Source organism: Fringilla coelebs (genome assembly GCF_963513975.1).
Source record: "Fringilla coelebs genome assembly, chromosome: 8".
NCBI classification, from domain to species: Eukaryota; Metazoa; Chordata; class Aves; order Passeriformes; family Fringillidae; genus Fringilla; species Fringilla coelebs.
The window spans coordinates 14008419-14021084 of record NC_140066.1 but is presented as its reverse complement, the minus strand read 5'-3'; the positions used below and the strand labels follow the sequence as shown (position 1 = coordinate 14021084).

The window sequence follows — 12666 nt, the reverse complement described above, 5'->3', positions numbered from 1 at the left end:
ATTTGTGCATCTCAGTAATTTGCAGCAAACCAATTCAGCTTCACCTCTGCATACCTTACCAGTCAGTGCTGGCTTCTCACAGAAACTGAATAGTGCAGAGGGAAATCCAAATCAGTCCAAAGACTGAAGCCTCTGTAAGCCAGCAGAGGTCACAAAATCTTAAGGCAGGTTTGTGAACTTTCTCAAGTTGTCTTCTGTTGCTTACCAAGTATGTCCTGCTACAAATGTACTGCTGACACTGCTGGAAACATAGCAAGGCATCACTTCCAGAAACTGCAGACATGCAGACCTTGCTAAAACATTACCTGAAACTGCTGGCTGCTGAATGCTGGAGTGGATCAGCCACTGCTGCTCACGAGATCATCAACAGTGAGGAGACCAAGTGTTAAAAATCAAACCAGTGATTAATACACAACCACATAGTATGCTCTGTGAAACAAACAGACTTTACATAATGTCCCAAAATACTTTAGCATTAGATAACAGGGCGAGGAAGGGAGGGATTAGGTTGCATCAGCAATGGAAAAAATATCTTTGAGACTTGAGATGTGTAAGCGAAGCATAAAGCAAGGAATGGGGCAAAGAGGAAAGGCTGCACTGGATAAGGGCACACCTTGAAAGATTTATCTACTAGTGATAGCAAGACTATAAAGCAAAGGGAAACTAAAGCCACATGTAACAGTAAAAGAAGGGGAAATCTTGTGATGTATCCATAATCCAGCTCTCACAAACTACAACCTCACTCCTAATCTGAGAAAAATGTCACAGAGCACTTGACAAAACTCTGTGTCTGTGTATGGTTACATAGCAGAAAAGGGACTACTAAAAGGAAAAAGCAGCAATTGCCCATCAGAAATCCCATTTTGGCTCTGGAAGGCACAGAACTACCCTGTGGAGCCAGAACTGGAAGCATTTTGCTCGATTTAACCCAGGCAAAGACTCAGTGCTTCCTCATCCCACACTGTCAGGGAATAGCTCTGATCGCTGTGCAGGACAGTGGAGCAGTGTCAACATCAGACAGGAATTCAAGTGAACTCATGGCAGTTCAAGTCCTGCAGTTCTGAGGGAAATTGCCATGTAAAGACCAGGAGGAGGGGAAGATGTCCAATTGATTTTTACAGCTTCACTTGAATTATTTTGCAGCTGTAAAACAGTCACTCTCGCACGAAATATGTGGTACCACCCTGACAAATGAGTTCTAAATAATTGAACTGAAAGTCAGTCAGAGCAAGTTCCAACAGATCACACTGTAATTGCAGCTATTAACAACACATTTTTTAATACAGCACAAGTCAGAGTATAAAAGTATGAGAATTCATCTGAATGCTAGAAATATGTTCTCAGCCAGAAGCTCTTCAAGGCCATACATTTCAGCCAACCCCACATAAAAGTGATACACATTTGCCACCACGGGACCAACCTTGGCAGTTGCTGAGGACATGCAGTTTTCATCACCTTTCTAGAATTCAGCTCCATGTGTTTGGTTTCTTCAGCAATTGCACTTACTCATCTTTGCATCACAAACCTACTTGTTACTATAATGATACAAGCAATTGCTGGCACTCTTAAATCCTATTTTCACAGCAGAGGACAATTTTCTCTCTCTTACCTTAGGTTCTTTTGGCTGACTTTGCTGGAATTATCCTCTCAAAGTGTTGTAACTAACAGTTATTTTCATCACAAAACTATAAAACTTACAATCACATTTAAACTCCTTGCACGTGTTTAGATAAAAAAAAAGCAGCATTTTCAGCCTTTTATTTCTTACACCAGCCAAAAAGACAAGCTTGAAATCTAATACCTTAAATTTATCACAGTGGGCTACAAATATCAACTCAACCTGGCTAAAAAAATCTGATGATTGAGCTAACTGCTGAACTCAAATGGCAAGCATTTGTGGACCAAACAGATTTGTCAAATGAAGGAATAAACAAAATTTTAATTGATCACTGTTACTGCTAACAAGATAAAATTAATCTGCAGCAAAATGAGGTGCAAAAGTTGCAAAAAAAAGGGTCACTGACTCTGAAGATCAAAGGCATCATCTTCAGAAAGATGATCATTCCCTGCCTTCAGAGGAAGGGCATAGGGAATATTACATAAGGAACGTCATTAACATTTGCACTGAAAAAAACTTTAAAATAAAAAAAGCTATTGCAAATATAAGTATGATTTTATCAAGAAACAGATTTTTTTTCAAGCTGTTGAAACAATTTAAGATTTTGACAGACTTGTTTCTAATTCTGGAGAAATATGAAGCATGTTTGTGAATTAAGAGTAAACTGCTGTCTTTCTTTTTGTATGAAGCTTTCATGTATCTTCAGGAATTCAGGAAGGACGTGAAGTCATAAAAAAGCCAGATTGGACACTTTGGAAGTGGGGTTTGACGGGAAAGGAGTTTTGTTTTGTGCATTTGGTTTGGCAGGGCTGGGGGGTGTTTTTGCTCAGGCTCGTGTGGTTTGCTTTTCTTAACTAGCAGCAGCAGCGCTGTTGGACACTTTACAGTGTGAGGCAGTGAAGGAAAAGGGCCATAAATGAAGGTATCGTATCTTTGAAAACCTCCTCAGCCCTTGGTACTATTTTCTTCAATATGGCAGACACAGAACATATCTTGATGAACACACGCATTCAGCGTATAATGCACTGTTAATAAAACATAGCAATGACAGATAATTTACCATAATATGAAGTGACTAGGCTATATAGTACTGAGATTTTTATGATTTGATTCTTGAAACAGTTATTATATCTCTTCCATTTTCCCTCCTACATTTTACAACAAAGACTCATATTTTAAAAACCTGTGTGTACATGTGTGTTAAAAAAATCACCTAGAAATTCACACTTCACACAGGAGGATAAAACCTCTTCATCTTTAACAGGTGCATTTTGTAGAGGAAAATTAATTAAAATTGCTTAATTGAATGAGATCTAAGGAAATCTGAAAAGACTTTAATACACCTCTTTGCACTGTTTTTCGAGTTAAGTAATAAGATTAAATAAATATTTAAAAAAAAATTAAATCATCCAAATCAAATTCCACACTGTAGGTCTACAAGATAACTGTGGAACTGGAAGTGTTTTAAATTTCTTTAGTCACAGTCTGCTTCCACAGTTAACCACAGTTTATCCACAGTTTGCCTCAAGAAAAGGATCCATGTAGACAGACAACTGATGAAGTTGTCTAAATATAAAGTTCCAGTCCTCACCTAAAATTACAGACACTGTAAAAAACAACTACTCTTACAAAACTTGTAAGTAATTGTTTGTTAAAACAGAGCTAAACAATCCCAGATTAGGCTGGTACTTTCATACTTAAGTAATAGGATCCCATGTTCACTTGATTTTTGGATTGATGCTCACATCATTTGTGTTGTGTTAGCAAAAGCATCGCTTTGTATTCAAAGAGAAATGACAAATTAAATAGCTAAAAAGTTTACTACCAGATGTTATCAAAAATATACTTTTTCAGCCATTTTCTAAGCAAAACGACACATGAGTTTACATTGGAAAAAAACCCAATCAAATGAGTAAGAAACTCTCACACTCATGGGCACAGCAGCCTAAGAAAATTTACAAGAGGCCAAGCACCTTTTTTTCTGCTGTTCAGCTTCTGCTGCAGTTCTGGAGCCTTCACTAGTTGTTACACAAGACCAAAGCCTATTTGGTATCTGTATTTTTCATAGTATTCTCTTTAGTTTCCAAGCCAGTGCACATTTCTCTAGTGTCAGTCTATTTTAACAGAAGCTGTCCATGAGAAGTGTAGAAATTACATGGAGCCTTAAACATAAGTCTGGAAAAGATTACAAGAGTGTGTTTTAACCATGAATACATCCATCAGAGACAGACCTATGAGAGCTGTTTAAGACTGCTCAAGGCAATGTTTGCATTCGCAACAAAGGATTAGGATACGGCCTCCAACTTCATCAGGCACTGAAAAAGAAGCCTTGTCTGAGGCGGAGAGGTTGGCAGCTGTCACAGTGTGATTTTGGATCAGGCAAACACCCTGCAATTCAGGTCAATGTGAACGCAATGTAAAGGTTTGAAAGCAAGTAGATGTTTGTCAACAACGAATCACATATACAGGCTGCAGTATCTTCAGCCATTTTATGTCAACTTAGCTGCGGAAAAATAAAGTTCAAAGGTTTTTATTGCTAGTTAACTCTACCTGCAGCCACACATGCTCAACTGTGGCTTGTAAGCGTAAGGGTGAAATTTTCAGACTTTTTGTTCCTAATGTTACTATTTTGAAACTCTTTTTAAAATATCCACATAAATACATTCTTTTTTTAAACACCTGGGCAGAATTACTCTTTCCAAAACAAGGGCTAAATCTATGTCTGGCATGTAATGTTATAAAAGAAAATGGTATATCAGGAGACTCCTGATCTGAGCTAAAGACATCTCCTCCTAGTGTTCACTCATGACTTCAGTTCTACTTGGTTGTGATCAGAAGATATGCAATGTATGGCTGTTACCTACCTGCCAGAACCTGTCTATTCTCATTTTCTTCATCCGCTATTAGATGCTGTTACCATGGTGTGGCTTTTTCAAGAGCAGGTAAGGTGCAAGTCCTTATGACTAAAGGCTATTACTAGTTATGCAGATCACAAGACTTGTCCATCCACAAACTGGGTTCATGCTGAAGCTGACTAGATGGCATCTGAGAATAACGAAACTGATAAAGCAGAAAAGTTAGTACATAATTAACTTCCTTAGGCTTTTGGATAACTCAGTGAACAAAAGAGACTGGACTGTCAGAAGTGTAAAAACTGAGAGCATTCTACATGTGCCTTTAAGCTAATATTCTCACTTTTCCCCAGTGACAATCCCTTGAAAGTATCAGGGATAGACTCGTTCTTTGGTTAAAGCCTCCATCCAATCAACTGCATTTGAAATCCTTAACACCAATGGGCCAGAACATTAAAAATGCTAACACAAACCAACATCTAACTTCTCATGTCCTACAGTTTGTGAACATCTATGGCATTTATGCATCCAACGATAGGCAAGAGCACAAAACAAACTTGGTCTTCTCAAGGTGGGTATTTGAAACTATCAGGTGGATATGCCAATTTTAGTCAGAAATTCAAACCTTATATGAGGACTCAACTAAACAGAGCTAATGAGCTCTATGCACCCGTCACACGCAAGTGAAGTTACAGAAATTGACCTTTATTTAGTAATCAGTTTCTTTAACTTTTTTTTTGATACAAAGTGACATTTTCATTTAGTACAGAAAAATCCATGTCAGAACAGTACCTGTCTGTTTCAGTTGTACCACTGGAGTCTACTCTGATCTCAAACTTTAAAAAATAAACAAAACAAACAAAAAATTGAGATAAACAAAAAACTTCTGTCCCTCACCATGAGAAGTACTTCAACTACTAATTCATCCATTTAATTTCATATTTATTTATTTATATATACAGTATTATAATAGTATGGTATAATACTATATAAAATACTATATATATTTTAGATGTTTTTATAGTTCAGAATACTGTATATAGTGTATAACTATATAAATACTATAAAAAGTATTTTGAACTATAAAATAGCAACTGTAAAACTAAATTTAAATTTAGGACCAGATCTTTCTTGAAGAACTGTGCAAGAAGAATCCCTTTTTTTTTAATTATAAAAGCTGCAAACAGAAGCAAAATTACAGCCTGTAGTGTAAAATTAGAACCCTACATAATGAAATGTTAGAAACAGTGACTGAGAAGCAGGTCTACTCAAATAATATTTTAAAAACAATTAAAATACAGTACCCAGGAAACATGGCACAAGAGACAGAAGAAACAGGTACAAAACCTGCGTTAGGAACACAGAGTCAGAAGTGCAAAAAAACAAAAAGGGAACCGCTGTAATAGAGTTTGGTACAACAGGTAAATAAGTATTGCAACCAAAACTAAACGATCACTTATTTTTGGACAGTGAAAACACTAACAATTTAGTACCTTTCTAAAGGCTTTTAATCAAAGCCCTAAAACTGTGTCTGCTCTTAAATAAAAACAGTCTATGTGAATGCTACACACTGAAGTACAAAGCTTAAGAATTACCCTGCAAAATTGCACCAACATACGCTTTCCATATTTACAGTATCTAAAAGTGACAGAACACAGCATGCTAGGCCTAGTTTATAACTCTACTTCACCTGTACTTAATCCAGGCCCAACAACGAAAAATTATTATTTGTCAACACATGTTAAAATTGGATTGCTTAGATACATTATGATGTTTAAATATTAGCTTCATGCATAAAACAAGAAACAATATCTTTGATAGACAAGCTTTGACAGGATCCAAACAGTGGTCTGCCCTGTGTAGGAGTGTACTTCCTTTTGAGCTTACTCCCAAGATGTACCGATTCAATCCCACGTTATTACCTGGTTGTCAAGCCAACAATGTGCTTAGAAATGGTCAAAATCGTAACTAAGAGTCACACTGAGCGGACAGTTTATGCACATTCTCAGAAATTTCACTCCATTTTGGAGAGCTACCTCATTAAGTGAAAGGACACAGAGTTAAAAAAAGAACAAAACAAAACAAAAAGACATTCAAGTAAACAGCAAGAACCAAATACTTTGAAAAGGTTTTTGTAAACGTGTCATTCTACAGGGTTTTGCAGCATTGTTAAATTCATTACCCATGGACAAGTACACACAGGTCACCACCCTCGTGACAACCTGCCACGTGTACACGTACAATGTGAGAGACAAGCTCGGTGAAGTGATGATCTGCCCCTTCCCACATGCCTCGTCAGGTCCTCATGTGTTCAGTGTTATCATTCCCCTTCACAAAACAGAAATCACTTATGGATATCTTTATAAAGACAGAAATGAACTGAGTCCGTTGGGTAGAAAGTTAGTTGGTTATTTACATCTGGAAAGTAGTTTCACAGCAAAATAAATCTACAGTGGGCCAGCTGGGATCCACAGGACCTTGTTTTGCTCTTGGTCGACAGTTGTCATAATCTGAGTGCAAATGCTTGAAAGGGCTCCTCCCTGGACAATGCCTGGAGAAAAATAAACCCCACATACAAATGAGATGGGAGCAAACAATTATGAGTAATTACCAAGAAGAGTCTTCTGCATTTATCTGCGAAGTGTTTATCAACAGATCAGAATTAAGCAAGTCAATTCAGTATCTGACAGATGCATGTCTCTATTTAAAAAAAAATAAACAGAGCAAAGAGGTCAAGCATTCAATACACAGTTTCTTCTGCTAGCTCCTAAAACAATCCAGGGAAGTCAAGGAACTGATGGCTATAATCAGCTAAGACAACTGTTTTGTAAGTGGCCTCCATGAACTATTTTCAGAGGCATCAGGTGGCAAAGTTTAAGTCTAAAGATGGTCAGAACCTGCTATAATAAACCTTCTCTGTTCAACATGTGGTGTTAGGAGTTTTATATTTACGGGGTAATATACATAGAGACTATAGCTGTAGCAACTAGACACTATTTACAAATATTAGAAGTAAATTATGAGCAGCTCACAGATCGCTGAGCTAAATAAAACAGCAGTGGTTGCTACTCCAATTCTTATCATCAACCAGATTCAAGGAACAAAACGCCAAGAACAAGCAACTCCCTGAAAATCAATTCACAAGATAAATGAACACCTTTTATTCTACCCTTGCTAAACATAAAAACTAAAATGCCACCACTGACACATGAGAGGAGAACATACTGTCTTCAATACTTAAAAACGGAGGAACTTCATGAGTTGAGAAATATATCAGCCAGCAAAGCCTCTGGCTACAGCTATCACTAATGCTGAAAAAGTATGGAAAGTCTTACACAGCTTAAGGCATAATTTTTCTTTTTGAGAAGAGAAAATACAATGTCACATAAATATATAATATTTGCCTCTGCAATATATACTGCAGTTAATGATGTCAGGTGACTTTGGATACAGAACACTGTAACTAAAAAGGTCTGTGAAAAGTGACAAATGGCAGGCAAGAAGTGATTCAGATTACACACCGTGTTCACAGTTTGGTAGAGGAAACAAAGCCAACTTGAAAGTCATTAGTCAAAAACTGAACTCCATGAAGTAGTTAAAGAGCTCTTAGTAGTAGCTCGTAGTTAAACAGTTATGACCTATAGCTCCAGACTAACCTAACAGATACAACATGCTTATATCTATCTACATGCTAGCTACAGGCTTATTTCATGTACAATAATTATAACTTCAACAAGCTTCAATGTCAGTGCAATTTGAACACCAACACTCTACCAGCATCTGGAAGTGTTGATGACAGCTGGAGCCCACTGCACAGTGTAACCAACAGAAGGAGGCCCTTCCCACAGGGCATGTGAGAAGACACACACAAGGCTCTCTCAGACTCAGTGCCCTTCCACTGTCAGGCTCAAACTAAAATGCCACAAATGCCTAAACAAGAAGCAGAAGATAACATGTGGTGATGCAATTTGGCCATGTGCATGTCAAGTTCTCTGTAGGTTTAGTATGCAACATGTAAAAAACATTTGTATGGCTATTATATAACACTTTGTTGAGAACACATGCTGTCTCTCAGGATGCACTGAGAGAGCCCTAAACTAAACACACCCTTTTGTCTCTCTGCACTTGGCAGTTATGCCTCAAAATATTTCTGTAAGAATCCCATTGTTCAGGGGAAGAAAAGTTTTTGGCTAGTCAGTGTGTTTATTCTTCTACTTAAATTTTGTTGCCAGAGCATCACGATACATTCAAAAGAGTGGGGATAAAATTCTAGGTATGTGGAACCACATGGAAATATACTCTGAAATGAACAATCTCCAAACACTGTGGTTTTTTTCTCTAGTAAAAATACTACAATCCAAGATTGATTTCATAATTTCATGAAGTTAAAAAGGCTTCTAAAGTTGAAGTTAATTATTCCAAATTCCAATGCATGCTCAAGAAACCTTGGAAATTTTTTTTTCCATTGTTGAAACATTTAAAGTATGTCTCACAAATAGAAATCACACAATTACAGAAGGGTTGAGGTGGAACAGACCTTTGGGAATCATCATTTGTTAGTTTAAACAAACAGGGGTTTCTGTTGTTTTGTTTGATTTTTACAATTTAGAAAACCTTTCTACTCCTTACATGGTATAACACAACACTATGAGAAATCATCAAATCTTTACCACACTTTCTATACTCCTGGCTAGTAATAAAACCTTTTCAGAAGCTCTTTAAATCATAAGATTATAATATTCAGGACAAAGAAGATTGCTATCTTGACATTCCCTCTTCCAGTAAAATAAAATAACAGAACATGAGTTAGTCAAAAGGGAAGGCAAAATGAAAAAAACAAGGTGCTCGTTGAAAGGACATTGATCTTTTGGATTAAAATGCATATGGATTAAATTACCACTGAGTTCCTACTGAAAGTTTGATTAAATACTAACCTGTAAAGTACTTGCTATACTCCTGTTCTATTTTTTGAGCTGTCTCAAATTGTTCTTTGGAATGCTTTTGTGTAACTTTGTCCCTCAGGAAGATTGGGTCTTTTTGCTCTCTGAAAAAAAAAAAAGCGAAACAAAAGAAAAAAAAAAAAAGAAACACCTTGTAAAAGAGTAATTTTTTTAATGGACTTGAAAAGAGTGCCTCTAGTTGGGCAAATACAAAAGGCTAATTCGCATGCAAGCAGACTCCTAGCCCAGAGTGCCATCTACTGTGTTTCAGCAGCATCAACAGTCATCAGGATCATTTCAGTGCTAACGAATTTATTTGCTCTCAGACCAAGATGGTATTTCTTTAAAGTTTCAGAGACTGGGAGGCAGTGGATGAAGAAAGACTGTAAGTTTTTCCAGTTCATATGAACTGGATCATCATCTCATATACAGGCCGGTACTCCTTACACAGAGCTGGACACAATTATCACTCTTCTAAGGGCTTGTGAAGTATCAAGCACCTAGTAAACTTAGTATTTCCACATTATCATATCTATGACATTTTTGAGATCCCTCTTTTTCTATTATACGAGCTCTTGAAAATAAAGTATGAAAAAACCAGAGAAATACAAATGCCAAAATAATTATTTAAAAGCATAATTACTAAACTAACCTATCATTGCTGTGGTGCATTTCAGAGAATGCCAATAGAGCTTGCGCTATATCAAAAAGGATGTTAGGACAAACTTTTGGTGCACACAACAGGCAGACAAAATGTGCCACTGCAATTTATACTGATGACTGCCAGAAATCCTTGCTTGACTAGTTTGACCATTGTCCCTTTCCAAAAAAAGGAAACAGTTGTAATGGTCACAATTTCACTTCCAAAGGAGGTCAAGACACAACAGCTCCATTTATCATTTAAGCACACAATCCTATAGTGGTAATGAAATACACCTCATGGCTCTATGTCCCATTTCTACTTTAAAGAAGTGATACTTATCTTCTTTATGAAACAGATAGTAGTCAAATTTACCTAAAGATTAAGAATATAAGAAATCTTCAACTTTAGATACAAAGACAGCACAAGTACAAGATCTCTTAGCAAAGTGTTTCTCAATATTCATGTTGGGAGATTGATTTGGCAAGAACGGGAATGATCTATCAAAATGTGTAAAGGCTTTTTCAAACATCAGGGGAGGGATTGGCATTTGCATGTCCTGTGCCCTGTTCCTGGCTATATTCAAACAGGAATTTCACAATTACTGAAGAACACAGCCTGAGAAGACCACATTGTATGCACTATATGGCAAAAGGGGACTTCCCTTGCTTTGTTTACTGGAGAATGAAGGTGGGAAAGCTGAGGCTATGAATCAATTGGCATTGCATCCATATTCTTGGCCCTTCTAAGAAGATGAAGAACAGCTCTTTGTCATGGTCAACATGTCAATGGATCTCACCCATATCAGTCCTACAATGTACCACAAAGGTTAGCTGGAATGATCCTCCTAGAGAACATTTGGTTTGGTCTCCATGGATTTCTTTGATAGATTCACTTAATTGTCATGCAACCCAAATTAATTTAAGACCATATTCCTCACAGTGGGTTTTATAAGGACTATTTTCCCCATTTTACAGAATCACAGAATGTTCTGAATTGGGAGAGACCCAGAAGGACCACTGAGTCCAGCTCTTCAGTGAGTGACCCATACAGGGATAGAACCCACATCCTTGGTGTTATTAGCACCAGGCTCAGACCAACTGAGCCAATCTCAGTGGCTGTCCTAAGAGGTTTAAGATGACTAGGATGAAATAAACAATAAAGGTAAACTTAGACTTATTTTAAGGTAGAATGAACATCCCTGAACTATACCCCTCACAGACTTACTTGATTTGTTTAGCATTTTTGTAGCGAATAAAAATTACAATAGGGTAGATATGAACACTGTGGAGCCGTTCGATGGCATGAGGAGCGATGTCAAGCAGACAATGACAATCCTAAGATCAAATGTAAATGCAAAACACTCATTCAGTTAAAGAGCACAAGCACACATGCAAATCCCCCATTTCTTCCCCTACTTAAATCATAGCAACCCAACAGAGTTTTGCCATACATATAGCATTTTGGGACTACTGAGCAATTTGTACCCAAAGGATTTATAACAAAAGATAAAAGATGAAAATTTTCAAGAAATTGCATTCATAGTACCAAAAGCATGCATTGACAGAAAAAAATACACTTGAAGAACTTATGAAATGAAAACTTAGATTGAAATATATGCATTACACTTTTTCGAAGTTTAAATATTCCTATTAATTTTCTCTTTCAGAAATCATGAGCAAACACAAGCGTTTCCATATGGTTTGATTGAAAACTGTAAGCAGTGAACAGACTTCAGGTAACATCTGTCTCCAGGATTATGATGATGTTTATATTCTATAAGACTACATTAAATGGAATAGTGCAAAAAATTAGATCCTTTTTTGGAGGTGATAGGGGATGGAATTTAAGAACATTATTTCTAACTTTATTTAGTAATACTGTAAAAGAAGAACAACATTTCTAGTTTTTATAAAGGTGAGCTCATTTTAAATAGTCACATGCAAAAGTAAGGTAAGTTTTATTTTATTTAGCAGCCTGAGGAACAGTTCTCTGAATATCTTAAAGGATGACACTGCTAACATAATTTCCATCCCCCAACATAAGTATGTAAATTGTACAAAGAACTACACCATTAAAATTGACTCACCTTTTCTGTTATCTCTTTTATTGAAGCTACAGTTGTCACATCAAAATGTCCACTCCTCCGCTTGTAATCAATGAACAGACAATCCTTCACACCTCGCTCAATGGCTTGCTGGGAAGCTTTCATAACTTCTGTTGCATAGAAGAAATCCCCTTTCATTACTGTTCCTTAGGCACAGAACAAGGCTAAGAAGACAATGTCTGCAAATTCAGATTCTTGGGGTGTTATCTGTCTTCGTGCTGTCATTTTGTTGATTTATACAGATGTTACTACCATGTATTCTAAGCATGAGCAAATTAGCTGTATTTGCATACTTACCAAGGGGACATCTGCAAAATTTTCCAGGGGATTCTTTGACCAGCATGTCTTTCACAGCATCGAGTAAAGGTCCTAGAATAAGGACAGGCCTAGGGGAGGTACAGTCCACTTTCTGGACACGCTGATAAGCCAAACTTGCAGAATCTACACACACAGAAGATATTTGTAAAAGCATACATTTCCAGGCATTCCTCAAACAAGCAGAAGCATCC

The 12666-nt window shown here is 37.0% G+C and overlaps 1 protein-coding gene across 3 annotated transcripts in view; it reads right to left on the bottom strand.

The window, feature by feature from the left end:
* Nucleotides 1–5049: 5049 nt before the first annotated feature.
* Nucleotides 5050–12666, bottom strand: part of DLG5 (discs large MAGUK scaffold protein 5) — a 95519-nt gene continuing 87902 nt past the window's right edge. For 2 of the 3 annotated variants that reach the window (XM_084210861.1, XM_084210862.1), the window contains exons 29-33: nucleotides 12455–12598; nucleotides 12140–12267; nucleotides 11278–11387; nucleotides 9405–9514; nucleotides 5050–7021 (exon numbers count right to left, since the gene is read on the bottom strand). In XM_084210861.1, coding sequence (XP_084066987.1) covers nucleotides 6918–7021; nucleotides 9405–9514; nucleotides 11278–11387; nucleotides 12140–12267; nucleotides 12455–12598 — 596 coding nt within the window. In that variant the 3' untranslated portion in view covers nucleotides 5050–6917. The remainder of the gene's footprint in view (nucleotides 7022–9404; nucleotides 9515–11277; nucleotides 11388–12139; nucleotides 12268–12454; nucleotides 12599–12666) is intronic. The other variant, XM_084210863.1, reaches the window with a different exon arrangement.